Here is a 17491-nt window from a genome sequence, read left to right as displayed (position 1 = left end):
TCACCAGTAGCATGGTCTGCAGAACCCTACACAGACAAGCCCCTGTCTGTGTCTCACCTCATTTCATTGCCCTCTTTCCTTTGACCATTCTACTTAGTGACACTGTCGCTCTTCCTTAGACACACCAAGTATGAAGGCCTGTGCACTTGCCCTTTGTCTCTGCCCAGATACCCTCCTTCATTCTGAAAGAGGTTTTTATTACTTGGCCTCTTGAAATGGCAGCCTCCTGCCCATCATCCCCTTATCCTGCTTTGTGTTTCTTCAAGTGCTTGTTGCCTGGCAGTATATTCTTCATTGAGGTGTTTAGTTTGTCCCATTAGAACGCATGCACCATGAGGGCAGGGACTTTGTCTTGTTGACCACTGTATCCTCAGGTTCTACAGGGTTTCCAGGCACATAGAGGGTCAAATGTTTGTTGAATGATTGAATTTTTCTGTTCAAATGGCAGGTATTCTACTGTCTTGCAATTCACTTCAGTGCTCACTATATGAGTATAAGTGTCACATATGAGGATTGTCTTATCTGAAAAACTGTTCACCTGCAAGCAGATGCAAATGAGCGTATGATTTTGACAGGGTGGGGGATAACTACTCAGATCAGATTTAATAAATATTATATGTGAAATAAACCTGAACGAGGGTGGCACTTCCTCAGAATTGTCTTTCTAATAGTGGGCAGTGTGTTTGCACCAGGCCAGCCCTCCTTCCCTCCCTAGAGCTTCCTGGGATCAGTGTAAGAAAACAACCTGTGCAAGAAATCCATATCGGGACATATTGTGAAATTAACTGATCTAACCTGGTAGTTTGACTCATTGCCTGAGCTAATTCACTACAAAAGACTAGAGAACTTGTCCTGTGCTGATTAAATGTTCTTTCTGTGAGGGTGTGTTAGTACAAAGAGTGCTTAAAAGTGTCCCGTCCCTCTTAATGGCATTAGTGCTCATTCTGTGGGACTTTGCCACCTTCTTATTTGTGGATATTTTAGATTTATGTATAGGTACATCATAGGCTTGAAATCTGTCTTTAGTATTTTTAAGCCATATGGCATCTTTTTTTTTAGCTCATAGGTCAGAGTGAAAATTTTTCATGATACCTTCAGATTCTACTTCTAACTGAATTATGAATGATAGTATATGAAAGAATTCAGTGACTAGTACTTAAAATTAGCAAAATATTAAGTGAAACTAAACACTTAGAGTGGTAAACATAATGATAAACATCAGAGGATTTTACCCAATTGCATAATCTTAAAATTCATACATGATAGATATCTTGACTTACTTGAATTATATTTACAAGTACTTGATGTAATACACCAGGAAACCTCAGTAAAATCACGGTGTTTCTTGAGCTTACTTACATATCTTTATTTTTTCAAAGAAGGTTTATGGTATGAAAAGATCTAAATCCTGATGGGAACTGGGGATTAGCAGAACTTTAATAATGATTTTAAGTTAAGTCCTTTGTCTAGGAGTTTCTGGAGGGGAAATGAAAGAAAATGCTAGTAGCAAACACTCAGAAGGATCAAGTGCTATGTACCTGGGCATTCTTATAATAATGCTGGAGACCTGAGGACAAATGTTTGTGTTTCACAGGATCATGTTCTAATTGAGCTCACCCAAGCTGGACTGAGAGGTTCCACAGAAGGAAGTGAGAGCTATGAAGAAGATCCCTACTTGGTAGTTAACCCTAATTACTTGCTTGAAGATTGAGATATTGAAAGCAACAAACCAGAGAAACTGTGGGCCTCTACCTTCTGGCCTGGAGCCTGGGTACTGCATGGAGCTCTACTAGTGAGAGAAATGTTTCTGGGAATGATGCTTCGGGAAGATTTATTTTTATGTAGCGAGAACCAAGTTGATGGTCCTGTTTGTCACATTCCCATCATACACTTCTCTGTCATCGTGGGCTTTAGCACTTTGTTTAGTGCGCTTCTTATCTAAATGAAGTTGCAACCCAATAATGTGTGGTTTCTATAACTAAGACCTTTGCTATCATATGTAGGAAAAAGATCTATTCCTTTTATGGTATGTAGTATTTTATGGGGGAAGTAACTTTTCCATTCCTTTTATGGTATGTAGTACTTTATTGGGGAAATAATGTTTTTCAATTGTTAACTGCTGCTTTTTTTCATCAAAATAAAACAGCCTGTTTTGCATTTGTCTATTGGATTTATTTGTACTCTATTGTTTCCATATACTTGTGACTATGAGTCTTTCACTTTTTGTATTTTATATTTATTTCAGGTGTACAGCATAGTGGTTAAACAGTTATATAATTTACAAAGTGACTCCCCTGCTAACTCAAGTACCCACCTGGCACCACATATAAAATTATTACAGTATTATTGACTATATTCCTGTGCTATATAATAAATTCTTCCCTGTGATGAGTCTTTCACTTTTTGCTTAATCTGCAGCAAGGGGTTGTAAGGATGGCATTATGGTAAATCTTACGGATAGATTCTTGTGAGGAGGAGTCCTTATCAGAATTAATATGAAGGCTAGGGGAGCCTTAGAGATAACTTTCTAAGGTTAATTCTAGTTTTTTTATATAGTTTATTTTCTTAAAGTTTATTTTACATTTTTGTTACTTTTTAATAGTTTAATTTCTCTGTCTTAAGAGTTATTTTCTAACTGCTTTTTTTTTTAAATGTGTTTTATTGATTATAATATTACATTTGTGCCAATTTCCCTTCCCTCTGCTCCCCTCCACCCGGTGGCCCCCCTCCCTCCAGTTGTCCCCCCCTTTTAGATCATGTCCATTAGTTGTGCATACAGTTCTTCTCAACCTCTCTCTGTCTATTCCATTCCCTCCTACCATGATCCTTAATGCCTATATCATCTCCCTCCCTCTCCCCATTCCCCCTCCCTGTTGACCTCCCCCCAATATGTTCCCTGTAATTATAGTTCTTTTTCCAGTCTCGTTGCCTGTTTAGTTTGCCTTTGTTTCAATTCCCTAGCTTCTGTTGTTTCTTGTGATGCAGTTTTCATTTTAGATTTCATTGTCTTGATCCTCCTTTTTCTAAACCAGTCCCTTTAACATCTCATATAACAGTGGTTTGGATCTAATGAACTCTTTCAGTTTTATTTTGTCCTGGAAACACTTTCTCTGTCCTTCTATTCTGAATGACAATTTCGCTGGATAGAGTATTCGTGGTTGTAGGTTTTGGATTTTCATTACTTTGAATATTTCTTGCCAGTCCCTTCTTGCCTGCAGGGTCTCCCTTGAGAAGTCAGCTGATAGTCTAATTGGGACCCCTTTGTACATAATTCTTTTCTTCTCTCTTGCTGCTTTTAAGATTCTCTATCTTTAATTTTTGACATTTTGATTATAATGTGTCTTGGAGTGGTTCTCCCTGGGTCCAGTTTTTTTGGAACTCTCTGTGCTTCCTGGATCTGTAAGTCTATTTCCTTCCCCAAGTCTGGGAAGTTCTCCTTTATTATATTTTCACTCAATTTTTCAAGTTCTAGTTCATCTTCCTCGCTCTCTGGCAAACGAATGATTCTTATGTTGGGCCTTTTATAGCTGTCCCAGAGGTTTCTGATCCTCTCATCGTTGCTTCCCATTTCCTCTCGCTGCATTGGTTGACTGCTTGTTCCTTCTCCATATTCCAGTTTGTTGAAATGAACTCTGGATTTTATTTCCTCACCATCTGTCTCGTATGTGGTTTTGTTCCTTTCGTTATGAGTGTTTTTCGCTTCTTTCTCATCTTTTTCCAAATCTTTTGTGAATTCTGTAAGCCACCTAATAACAATGGCCCAGAACTGATCATCTGACAGGTTTCTTATCTGTTCATCTGTCAGGTTCTCCATCTGTTGCCTGGTGAGCTGTGCCACCGGGATTTCTATAGTTGTCTGCCTCATTTTGACAGATGCGTTTTGTTTTCTTGGGCCGGCTGTAGGGGGCAGTGCCTGTGTACGCGTCACAATCCAGCGACCGGTGCCTGTCCGCGACCTATTTCACAGCCCTGTGGCGCTTTCTTTGGGGGCGGGGGTCCAAGATGGATTCACATAGTTATTCCGCTAGGAGACCGGGATCCGTCCTCCCGCCCCCCTGGGCCTCACTGTTCAAGGCGATGTGGTGGCTGCTTTCCCCAGCGTTGGGGTCGCGAGCTACCGGGGGTTCGACTGCAGCCGGGGTTGTTCTCCCCGCCGCTGTCCCAGGTGCGACCGCAAACAGCTCCGCCCCCTTTCTCTCGTCCTACCTGCCCAAAGAGCGCCGCTGGTTTATAACTTCATATGTTGGGCTTCCGTGTAGTTTTATTTTCTGGAATTTCTAGTTATCCTTTGTTTTGAAGTAGTTGTATTCCTCTCTAGTTGTAGAGGGAGACCTAGCGCGTCCGTCTAAGCCTCCATCTTGGCCGGAAGTCCCCTAACTGCTTTTTTAAGAGAGATATGTCATTGTCTATATTATAAGCCATTTCTAAATATTATGGCTTTTTTTTCAGGTAAAAGTTGTTACTGTTTATAATACTAACTTCCTGAAGCTTAGTTATGATGAGCATATTGATGATGTAGCACTTTCTATTATTGTAGCTTTTCACAACAGATGTCATTCTTGGCCTGCAGGGCCAATTAGGAAATGTTTGTATGTGAATTCACTAATAGTAACTTCACCCCCTCACTGGCTTAAACACGATAGGGTGAGGGGCACTGGAAATAGAGAAGTTGCAGTTAGCAGATGCAAGGTTATAATCTTCAAAGTATATTCCTAATTATCGCAGGTATAAGAGGCTGTTGGGATAAGCAAATCTTAGGGAGCAGGATCTCAAGAATTCCTACTGAGGCAGTTAGGGGATGCTAGTATAAAAAATGGACAAATATCAGGCAGGACATTCAATAACATATTAGGAAGAACACTCTAGGGAAAAGCTAGGAGACAGCAAGACCCCCTCCCTGTACTAACTCCCAACCTGATAAACAAAATTCTGAAAGAAGAGAAACAGCTTGATAGGAATTAGAGCTTTAACTTGATCAAATATTTGCCCGAAGGAAAAAAAACTTTGTTAAGAACTAATCTTTTTTTAAAGTTGGTTTTAGAGACAGAGAAACATAAATTTGTTCCACTTATTCATACATTCATTGGTTGCTCTTTGTATATGTTCTGACTGGGGATCTAACCCACAACCTTGGAATATTGGGATGACACTAACCAACCGAGCTGCCTTCAAAGGAAAAACTTGAAAGTAAAGAAACATGAGTTTCTTTTTGGTGAATCTGTCCTCTTCTCAATTCTGCCAGTAGTAGAGGTGCAGGCTCCAGAGCAAGGTAAGGTAATTACTACAAAAGCAGTCAGTTTTTGTACAGTACATCTGAATAGAATTCTTATATTTCTGCATACCCCCTTCCTCCACATGTTACTTGCCAGGAAGGTGAAGTGGATAATGGATGATGGAACATATATAAGATCTTTATGAAGAAAAGTAAGCTGGTAGATATAACATGTTCCTGAATGGGACTACTTGAATGTTGAAATTGTCAACTAATCTATAAATTTAATGTATTTTTAACCAAATCTCAACAGCTATCCATCAATAAGGAAGTGATTAAGTTGTGATATAGCTATGCTGTGGGATATACAAATAAAAATGGGGTAAACATATATGTTTGTAATGGAAATATTTCTGGGGCACTTGGAAAAGAAAATGTGCAAATATAGCCATAGGAGCACCTAAATATAAAGCAAATACTAACAGACCTAAATGAAGAGTGACACCGATACAATAATAGTAGGGGACTTTAATAGCCCCCCTCCTTTCACCAGTGGATGAATAGTCTGTCATCCAGACAGAATATCAATAAGAAAGCATTGACTAAATGATGTTAGATCAGATGGACTTAATAGACATATAGAGGACATTCCATCTAAAAGCAACAGAATATATATTATTCCTCAACACATGGAATTCCATTTTCCAGAATATATCGTATGTTAGGCCACAAGTCAATAAATTTAAGATCGAAGTCATATTAAACACATTTTCTGATCATATGAAACTAGAAATTTACAAGAAGAAAACTGGAAAATTCAATATGTGGAGATAAAACAGGCTACTGAATGTGTCAAAGAAAAAATCAAAAGAAATTTAAAAATATCTCAAGACAAATGAAAAGGGAAATACAGCATACCAAAATTTAAGGGATGCTGCAAAGGCAGTTCTAAGAGGGAAATTCATAAGCATAAATTTCTACATCAAAAAATAAGAGCTCAAATAACGTAATGACATCACAAGAACTAGAAAAAGAACAAATGAAGCCCTAAAACTAAGAAAGGAAGTAACAAAGATCAGTGAAAATAAATAGAAATTTAAAAGACAATATACAATATCAATGAAACTAAGCTGGTTGTCTTTTTTTCTAGGAAGCAAAATTGACAAACCTGTAGCTAGACTCACTAAGAAAAAAACTCAAAATCAGGAAGGAAAGAGGGGACATTACAACCAATAACAAATACAAAGGATCATAAAAGACCACTATGAACAATTATATACAACAAACTTGACAGTCTAGAAGAAATGGATAAAGTTTTAGAAACATACCATTTGCCAAGACTTAAATATGAAGAAATGGAAATTCCAAACAGACCAATTACTAGAAGGAGATTGAATCAATAATCAAAAACCTCAAACACAGGTCCAGGACTAGATGGCTTAAATGGCGAATTTTACCAAACACTTAAAGAGTTGACACCAATCTTTCTCAACTTTAAAAATAGGAGATGAGGGAGCATTCCCAAATTTAGTTTACCAGGCCATTATTACCCGGACACCAAAACTAGAGAAGGTTGCCACCAGAAAATAAAATTATAGGCTAATATCCTTAGTGCAAAAATCCTTAACAAATTACTAGTGAATTGAATTCAACAATACATTAAAAGGGTCATACACCATGATCAAGTGGGATTTATTCCAGTGTTGCAAGTGTGGTTTGATGTTCACAAATCAACCAATGTGATACTCCACATTAACAAAATGAAGGATAGCTTATGAGCCAGAGATTCCACTTCTGGTTATATATTCAAGGAAACCCCAAACACTAATTTGAAAGAATATATGCATCCCTGTTCACTGCAGTGCTATTTACAATAGCCAAGATATGGAAGCAACCCAAGTGCCAATGAATAGACAACTGGGTAAAAAGGCTGATGTACATATATACAATGGGATATTACTCAGCCATAAAAACAAAGAATGAAATTTTTACCCTTTACAACAGCATGGAAGGACCTAGAAGGTATTATGTTAAGTGAAATAAGTCAGACAGAAAGTCAAATGCCATATTATTTCACTTATATGTGGAAACTAAAGCAAAATAAATGAACAAACAAAATAGAAACAGACTTATAGATACAGAGATCAGACTGATGGTTGCCATAGGAGAGGAAGAGGGGGGACTGGGTGAAAAGGGTGAAGGGATAAGAATTACAAATTTGGAGTCACAAAATAGTCATGGGGATGTAAAGTACACTATAGGGATATAGTCAGTGATATTGTAATAACTACGTATGGTGCCAGGTGGGTACTCGAAATGTCAGGGGACCACTTAGTAAACTTTATGGTTGTCTAACCACTCTGCTGTACACCTAAAACTAATAAAAAATAATATTGGATGTAAACTAACAAAAAAAAAGGATAAAAAGCATATGATCATAATGCATATAAAGCTTTTGACGAAATTCAATATCCATTTATGATTTTTTTTAAAAAAGTCAAGAAAGTACATATAGAAGGAAAGCACCCCAACGTAATAAAGGCCATACAGTCATGCATCATTTATTGACAGGGCTATGTTTTGAGAAATGCATTGTTAGACAATTTTGTTGTGCAAACATCAGAGAGTGACACACAAACCTAGATGGTCTAGTCTATTGCTCCTAGGCTACAACCCTGTAAGGCATGTTACTGTACAGAATACTGTAGGCAATTGTAATACCATGGTAAGTATTTTGTTTCTAAACATAGAAAAGATACTGTAGTCTTCCAGCCAAGATGAAGGCATAGACAAACACACTGGATCTCCCTCCACAACTAAGAAGGAATACAGCCACCTCAAAACTAGACACAACAAGAAGTTCCCGAAAATTGAGCTGCATGGAAGTCCAACAAAGATATAAAGAAGAAATACTTATCCAAACGGATAGGAGGGGTGGAGCCGGGGCAGAGAGGATGCGATGTGTTGGCAGCAGCAGTGGCAGAAGCCTGGCAGAAAGCTCAGTAACATGTTTTAAAAAGTAGGGAGGGACACCTTGGGAGTGCTCCCAGCACAAGACCAGACCACGCAGCTATAGTTCCAGTGCCAGGGAAAATAAAGCCTCATTACTTCTGACTATGCAAACCAGTGGTGATTGGGGTGGAGGAAGAAACTGCCAGTCTCTCAGCAGAGTCTGCTTCTTTAAAAGGTCCCCATGGTCCTAGAACATCTGCAGACCCACCCACTCTGGAACAACAGCCAGGGCAACAGCTAGAGAGGCGCCAGTCCCATACGGAAGTGGAAGAAATGCCTGGAAAAGGGGTGAGTGCTGAGCAAGTGGCATTGTTTCCTCTCAGACCCCTCCCCCACATATAGCACAACGATGTGGTGAAACAGGTTGCCAGTACTGACAAATACCAAAGGATCCGCCCCTTACAATGTAACAGGTGCAACAGCTTACCTAAGACACAGAGGCAAATAAACACAGGAGCCTGTCAAGATGAGGAGACAGAGAGGTATGGGCCAAAAGAGGAAACGGATCAAAGTTCCAGTGGGAGAACTAAGTGATGAGGAGATAGCCAACCTAACAGATGTAGAGTTCAAAACACTGGTGATAAAGATGCCCCCAGGCTTGACAGATATGCTTAAGTATAGAAAATGCATACGGGAAGAAGTGAAGGCTATGCTAAGTGAAACAAAGGAAAATCCACACAAAACCAGTGGTGAAGGGAAGGAAACTGGGGTTCAAATCAATGATTTGGAACATAAGGAAGAAAAAAGTCAACCAGTACAGGATGAGGAAAGACGAATTGAAAAAAATGAGATGCTTAGGAACCTCTGGGACAACTTTCAACATACCAACATCCAAATATTAGGGGTGCCAGAAGGAGAAAATGAAGAACAAGAAATTGAAAGCTTAAATGAAAAAATAATGAAGGAAAACTTCCCAAATTTGGTAAAGGAAATAGACATACAAGTCCAGGAAGCACAGAGAGTCCCAAACAAGCTAGACCTAAGGAAGACCATACCAAGACACATCATAATTAAAATGCCAAAGGTTTAAGATAAAGAGAGAATCTTAGAATCAGCAAGAGAAAAGCAGAGAGTTGCCAACAAAGGGGTTCCTATAAGACTGTCAACTGATTTCTCAAAAGAAACTTTGCAGGCAAGAAGGGACTGGCAAGAAGTATTCAATATGATGAAAAGCAAGGAGCTACTACCAAGACTACTCTTCCAGCAAAGCTATCATTTAGAATGGAAGGGCAGATGAAGTGCTTCCCAAATAAGGTAAAGCTAAAAGAGTTCATTATCACCAAGCCATTATTGTATGAAATGTTAAAGGGACTTGTTTAAGAAAAAGAAGATCAAAACTATGAACACTAAAATGACAACAAACTCACAACTATCAACAATTGAATCTAAAATATAAAAACAAAATCCAACTAAGCAAACCAGAATAGGAGCAGAATCATAGATATGGGGATGATTTGGACGTTTATCAGCTGGGAGGAAGGAAGGGGGAGAAATGGGGAAATGTTGCAGGGATTAAGAAGCATAATTGATTGGTACAAAATAGACAGGGGGAAGTTATGAATAATACAGGAAAGGCTGAAGCCAAAGAACTTATATGCATGACCCATGGACATGAACTAAGGGGCAGGGGGGTGGAATAGCTGGAAGGAAGGGGGGTACTGGATGGAGGGGAGCAAAGGGAAAAAACTCGGGACTACTGTAACAAAATAATCAATAAAAAATACTTAAAAAAAATAAATGGTACAGTAAAAATACACTATTAAAGACAAAAAAAAGTACACCTGTACAGGGCATTTACCATAAATGGAGGCTGTAGGATTGGAAGTTGCTCCTAGTGAGTCAGTGAGTGAATGGTGAGTGAATGTGAAGGCCTCAGACATTACTGCACATGACTGTAGACTTTATAAACATTGTACCTTTAGACTACACTAAATTTATTTTTAAATGTTTTTTCAATAATAAATTAACTTATTATAACTTTTACTTTTTTTAACTTAGTTTTTAAAAACTTTTTAACTTTTGTAATAGCTTAAAACAAACATTGTACAGCTATATGAAAATGTTTTTCTTTTTTATATTCTAATCCTATAAGCTTTTTCTATTTAAATGTTTTTATTTTTTTAAATTTTTTGTTAAAAACTAAGATACAAATACACATAGCCTAAACCTACACAGGGTCCAGATCATCAATATCACTGTCTTCATCTTCACATCTTATCCCACTGACCGGTCTTCAGGGTCAATAACAGGCATGGAGCTGTCATCTCCTATGAAAACAATTCTTTCTTCTGGAACACCTTCTGAAGGACCTGCCTAAGCCTTCTTGAGGAGGTGTCATTCTTTTCACAAATATGTCCATGCTGATTTGCTTGGTTTGTTTCTTTTTTTTCCATCATAGATTTGCTCATAAGCAGATAATGTAGCATCAATATTTCTCTCTATTAATGAAAACTTTCAATGTTGGGATCCATGTTTTTAAAAATTTTAAGGAGCTTGTTGAGATCTGAAAAAACTGCTAAACACTTCACTATGAATTTTCTTTTTCTTCTACGGTTTCCTTTTCTCTTGCTTCTTCAGCTATCCATTCCTGTTCCAGTTCCAACAACTCCTCCTTAGTCACTTCCTCAGGAAGCACCTCTAGGAGCTCCTCAATGTCATTCTCATCCACACCCAGGTGAGACTTGTTTGCCATCTCAGCCACAGCCTTGCTTTTTGCAATCTCCTCATCTTGGCACATGCTTTGAAGTCATGGGCAAATCTCTTGAACGTCTTCTTCCAGATGCCATTCATACATTCATTGATGATATCACCCAAGCCCAAGCGAGGTTCTTGACACAGCCATCAATGTAATCATTCCAGAATTGCATTAATGTTTTCTCGATGTCTTCTCCCATTGCAGCAATAGCCTAGGCAAAGGTAGCCCCAGGTGGCAGTCTTTAAAAGCTTCTAACACCTTGACTCATTGAATGCATCAAAGATATGGTGTTTGGAGGGAGAAACACCACTTTGATGTAGGGATGCAGATCACCAATAAAAAGATGTCTAGGAGGATTATCAACAATAAGCAAAATATTGAAAGGTATGTTACTCTCCAAACACTACTTCTTCATTTTTCTGGTGTAGCAATTCAGGAAGGCATCTTGGGAGAGGATTTGGATCATCCATGATTTCTTATTGCTCCTGTAGTACACTGGCTGTGTGTGCTTATTACTTTGCCTAAAGGCCCTGGGGTTCTCACTGCACCAGATCGCAAAGGGTCTCACTTTCCAGCCTGCAACATGGCCCTCCAGCAAGACTATTATCCTGTCCTTAAAAGCCTTGAAACCTGGTTCTGAGGTGGCCTCCAAATGGATGAAAGTCCTTTAAAGTATTTGTTTTCAGAATAGAGAGGTTTCACCCATACTGAATATTTGCTCTGGCAAGTAATTTTCCTCCACAGTCAGCTTATTTTGTATTTCTAAAAATTCTTCAGCTACCTTCACATAAGTACTTGTAAACTTCCTACTCACTTCACATTATGTAATGAATAATGACTTGAATCATTTGCCAATACCTAGCAGTAAATTCAACATCACGGTCTGGTTCAGCCTTTCTTTCAACATTGCAAACAAACTTTTTCCTTTGGCCATGATCATCATGGTGCTGAGAGGGATACACTCCTGTGTCTTGTCTTTAATTCAGGTCATTAGAAATCTCTCCATGTGTGTTGGAGAAAATATATGTTAATATTTTCTAAAATATTTATTAGCCTTATTTTCTTAAATGAAGAAGATCCTTTAACAGGTTGTTTCATTTTGTTTTTGTTCTTTAAGATTGTAGCTATGGTGGAATGGTAACTGCTTGACTGGTGAGCAGTAACTAACCATCACTGATTTTCCACCTTTGTTGTCCTTAATCACTTTTCATTTTGTTTCCATGTCAATCACTCAATATGGCATCACTCGCTATGGATTTGGTATGCTTAGGGGCCATGATGAACAAAACAACACAACATTAAATTAAGCACAAAGGAAAACAATGCAGTCAAGACCCAATAAACATGAGACATTTGAGGCTGCTGCCAACCACATGGCATCCTGGTTTTGTTTTTTAATATTTTATTTATTTTTAGAGAGAGGAGAAGGGAGGGAGAAAGGGAGAGAAACATCAACATGTGGTTGCCTCTCATGTGCCCCCAACTGCGGGCCTGGCCTGAAGCTCAGGCATGTGCCCTGACTGGGAATCAAACTGGTAACCCTTTGGTTCACAGGCCAGTGCTCAATCCACTGAGCCACACCAGCCAGGGCGCATCCTGGTTTTTTTTATAAGTAGAAAGAGTACACTAAAATAACGATAAAAAGAAGGCCAACAGATATATGGAAAGTTGCTCGACATCACCTGTTATAATGGAAATGCAAATCAAAACCACAGTGAAACACTACCTCATACCTATTAGAATGGCTACTACCAATAAAGGAAGAAATCACAAGTGCTGGAGAAGATAAGGATGAAAGGGATCCCTCACACGCTGCTGGTAGGAATGTGAATTGGTGCAGCCAGTATGACAAACAGCAAGGAGTTTCCTCAAAAAGTTAAGAATAGAACTACCATATGATGCAATAATCCCTCTTCTGGATATCAACCTGAAAATTTTGAAAACACCTATTCATAAAAATATATGTACTCCTGTGTGTGGCTTTTCTTTAGATTTTATTTATTTATTTTGTAGAGAGAGGGGAAGGGAGGGAAAAAGATAGGGAGAGAAACATCAATGTGGGAGAGGAGAAACTTCAATCAGTTACCTCTTGACTAGGGACTAAACCTGAAACCCAGCCATGTGCCCCAACCAGGAATTGAACCATGACCTTTTGCTTTGTGGGACAATGCCCAGTCATCTGAGCCACACTTGTGGGGGCTGTACTCCTGTGTGTACTGCAGTATTATTCATAACAGCCAAGACATGGAAACAAGTGTTTTTCAATGGACAATTGAATACAGATATGGTACATATATTCAATGGGACATTACTCAGTCATAAAAAAGATAAAATATTGCCATTTGTGACCATATGGATGGCTCTTGAGAGTATTATGCTAGGTGAAATAAGTCAGATGGAAAAGGACAAGAACCACTTGATTTCACTCATATGTGGAATATAACACAGAAAGCAACAAGCTCATTGATACAGTCAACAAAATGCTGGTTCCCAGATTTAAGCTGTCAGGGCCATCATGAAAATTCCAATAAATGAATTAAACTATTTCTATCAAAAACAAAAACAGAAAAAGAGAAGATTATGTGCATACACATCAATAAAACTCCAGGAAAAAGAATGAAAGGAGAGGTTCTGTCCTGTCATAAAGCGGAAAGTACTACACAGGTATAGAAATTTAAATTGTGTGGTATTGTCCAGGAATATATAGTTAAACAGTAGAAAGTCCTGAAACATTTATGTCTATATAGATGTTTTGTTTCTGATAAAGTGGCATTCAAATAGTAGAAGAAGAATAGCCTATTCAATAACATGTTAGAAATTGATAAGCCATGCCACACAACATGCATAAAGTTAAAATTCAAGATGGGCTAAAGATCCAAAGATTAGAAACAGGTTTGACATGGGATTTTAAACTATGGTATCAGGAACATACCTTAAAAGATGCCATGAGCCATATTAAAAGACTGAGGGAAATTTTTTTCTATCATGTTTTAATACATGATATCCAAATTCTGTTAAAAGTTTTCATTTAAGTAATAAGTTAAAGTAATAAAAAATGCAAAACATATAAACATAAATCTCAGAAAAAACAAACAAACAAACACAAGTAGCTAATTAACATGGAGAGCTACCCTCTAAGCAGAAAAATGAGAAATCAATAAGGAGACATTTTTATTCTTCCAAGTGTCAAAAATGAGAAGTTTTATAATAGGTGTTAGCAAAGTAGAGAGAATTAAGCACAATTCTAATTGTATGTAGAATTTAAATTTGTAGAAGCCTGTTTTTAGAAGACTTTGGATTTCAATCAAAATTCTAAATCAGTATGCCATTGGGTCAGCAACTTAATTTCTACGAATCTATGTTAAAGAAATAGTCACACATGTGGACAAAGATATGTAATGTATAGATATGGATATTTATTTGCAACTAATTAAAATTTAAATAGAACTGGTGTTCAATATGCAAGAGGTTAAATTATGGTACCTCCTTACTGTGGAATGAATGTTACGCATTGTTAAAAAGAGGTGGGTCTATCTATTCTGGCTCCTACAGCTATTAAGTGAAAAAAAGAAAGCTAAGGAGCAGTACATAAATCACAACCCCATGTATGTTAAGTTGTATTATACAGTTAAAATGTTATACACCTACATATGTTTGCATTGTACATATGCAATAATAGCTATCATTTAGTTGCATTGTTCTAAACATGCTAAAGAATGACTTTATTGAATTCTCACTACCTATCTCCTTCTGTTCTACAGACAAAGAAACAGGCACAGAGAAATTAAGTAACTTTCTCCAGTTGAGATTTAATCGCAGGCAATCCAACTCTTTTTTTTTTTAAGTATATTTTATTGATTATATTGTTACAATAGTTCCAACCAACTCTTGAATTACTACTAAGATGCACCAAGAAAACCTAAAGGAAGCGACGTTGAAAGTGTTTACACTAGGGTAGGGAGGGGAGTGAGGGAAGGGGACTTTACAGATATTTCGTGTTCCTATATTGTTTGACTCTTACAAAATGTCTTCATCATTTACCTACATGTTTTTAAAGGGTGGGGGGGAATGTTGGGCAAGGGACTCGTTTTTGTTCTGTTATGTAAACAAATTTTTAAGTAATTTGTAAGACAAAACTGTGGAAAACTTTTTTCCTTCAGATATTTTCCAGGTTCCTCTCCTTAAATTGTGTGAGATGTTTGAGGTTTTGCTATCTCTTCTGGTCTTGAAATTTTTTGATAGTACATTGATGAACCATGTACTGATCTCATTATCATTGATAAGCCAGTTAAATATTAAGGGTTAACTTAGTATTTTACAACCTCAACTGCAGTTATAAAGTAAGGATTCCACATTCCTCCTAACAGGTCCTTGAAAATGGAGCTGACTTGGAATTTAATCTTTATTGTTTTTCTAAGTTTTTCATGCTGGGGGTTAAACTGGGAACTTGATAGAAATTTCATTTTAGCTGCTGGCCCTCTAACGAATGACTTGCTGCACAACCTGAGCCATCCACTGGGAAACCAAGGTCCTAACTTTGTGGCAGGGGACGAAGACATTTACGTGTGTCGCCAGCCATTGCCCATTTTCTTGCCAGAGTACTTGAGTAGTATTTATGCCAGCAAGATCACCCATTATAAAGTATTTCTGTCATGGGAACGACTTCTCCCAGCAGGGAGCTCCAAGAGCCCAGACGTGAAAACAGTGCAGTGCTACCGGCGACTCCTTGAGACCGTCAAAGCTGCGCAGCTTCAGCCCCTGGTCGTCCTGCACCACCAGAGCCTCCCCGCTGGCGTCTCCCAGAGAAGTGAAATCTTTGCTGACCTCTTTGCTGACTATGCCACATTCGCCTTCCAGTCCTTTGGGGACTTAGTTGAAATCTGGTTCACTTTTAGTGACTTGGAGGAGGTGATAACAGAACTCCCCCACCAGAAATCAAGATCTTCACGTCTCCAGACCCTCACTGACGCCCACAGAAAAGCTTATGAGATTTACCACGGAAAATATGCTTCTCCGAGTGAGTACACATGACGGGTGGCTGACCCACACAGCCTTTATCCCCACCTGCCCCTATCCTCCTTAAAGCAGGTCTCAGCCTTTCTTCCCACTCGTGGTCAATAATCCCGTCATAGCTTTTCAGTAGAGAAATTAATATTGTAGTGCAGATTTCCCAGTGGAGATGGGGGTGGGGGGTGGGAGGTTTATACTGCAGTGCCCAGCACTTCCTTTGAAAGATACCGTCTAAGTCTGTGCTGTTGCCCAGTATCTTTCTGTCATCCTTCCTCCTCCAGTCCTGCCTTCCCGACTTCCAAGGCGCAAGATTGCCCACGCTACCTCAGCCGCCCCTTTCCTTATACAAATCAACTTACACATTCTAGTTGAAGCTTGCATTCCAGCAGAGGAGACAAATACAAAGGTAAAATAATGACAGACCGATAGGTGGTGAAAAGAGCGTAACTGCAATTGTTCATGTCCTGGCTTCACAGCTAACTTGAAGTTCGGATTCAGCAGATCCCGGCAGGACCAGGACATTTGTGATTTTAATAATTCTCTAGGTGAATCTGAGGTACCCTGATTTTGAGAACCAATTCTGGATTGTATATGTTTTCTTGTTTTTATTATATCATCGTCATCGGCAGGCGTCCGTCTCGAGAGACGATGGCGTAGCTTCTTGAGAGTCTATCTGCACCACCGAGAATGGCTGTGCAGTCCGACTCGGGAGTGACAATCCCTGCCGCACTTATTATATACATGTAGTATATAATATATGCATACCTGTATATCTTACTTTAGGAGTATATTCTCATTGTATTAAAAACTCTTTGAAAACATGATTTTCAATGGGCTTATAGGTTCCCATAATATAAATGAATCATAAAGTTTAAAATACTGCTCTCATTTTAATATATGTTTAATTTTTATTATTACAAATTATAAGCATACATATATATAATATCGTCGTCGTCGGCAGCCGTCCGTCTCGAGAGACGATGGTGTAGCTTCTTAAGAGTCTATCTGCACCGCCGAGAATGGCTGTGCAGTCCGACTCGGGAGTGACACGGTATCTGTCTCCTCCCGTGTTGAATCGACATCTTGCGATGACGCTGGAGTGTCCTCTCCAGTGAAGCTGAAGCTACAGAGCCTGGGCAGGGTGATATGGAGGGTCTGCTGTTGCCCATGCAGCAGACCCCCACTCTCTTCGCAGCTGAAGGGTCCAAGGGAAAGACGGAGTCAATACAGCTTGGCTTCAGGTGCGCCGCAGGAGTTGCCGGTGTTGACTACAACGTCAAACCGCCTTAGGGACTCCGGCTCCGGATTTTCTGTCGGGGTTTACTCCCTTAGCCTTTTCCCTGAAGAGGTATGCCGCAAGGCAGCGGAGGTTTTTTGGAGTCAGAGTTTTCCTTCTCTGATATATAATATATATATATATATATAATATATATATGCTTGCCTAACTTCTGACAACTTCTTTCTGATAGATTCTTAGAATTGAAATTACTGGATCAAGAAGTGTGCATTGTTTAAGACTTTAAAGCATGTTGCTAAATTATTTTCCAGAAGAGTTGTAATAG

The 17491-nt window shown here is 38.7% G+C and overlaps 2 protein-coding genes across 3 annotated transcripts in view; both read left to right on the top strand.

Moving 5' to 3' along the window:
- MCM6 (minichromosome maintenance complex component 6) overlaps nt 1-2144 on the top strand; it is a 49343-nt gene extending 47199 nt beyond the window's left edge. Inside the window, exon 17 of one of the 2 annotated variants that reach the window (XM_090267147.1) lies at nt 1595-2144. In XM_090267147.1, coding sequence (XP_090123273.1) covers nt 1595-1711 — 117 coding nt within the window. In that variant the 3' untranslated portion in view covers nt 1712-2144. The remainder of the gene's footprint in view (nt 1-1594) is intronic. The other variant, XM_090267156.1, reaches the window with a different exon arrangement.
- Nucleotides 2145-15296: 13152 nt separating this feature from the next.
- Nucleotides 15297-17491, top strand: part of LCT (lactase) — a 54513-nt gene continuing 52318 nt past the window's right edge. Inside the window, exon 1 of the mRNA XM_090279507.1 lies at nt 15297-15936. Coding sequence (XP_090135633.1) covers nt 15297-15936 — 640 coding nt within the window. The remainder of the gene's footprint in view (nt 15937-17491) is intronic.

Source organism: Furipterus horrens, unplaced genomic scaffold (assembly GCF_987537825.1).
Source record: "Furipterus horrens unplaced genomic scaffold, mFurHor1.1.pri manual_scaffold_1, whole genome shotgun sequence".
Taxonomy (NCBI): Eukaryota; Metazoa; Chordata; class Mammalia; order Chiroptera; family Furipteridae; genus Furipterus; species Furipterus horrens.
The sequence above is the reverse complement of the archived record's forward strand: the minus strand, read 5'-3'. Positions and strand labels throughout refer to the sequence as shown.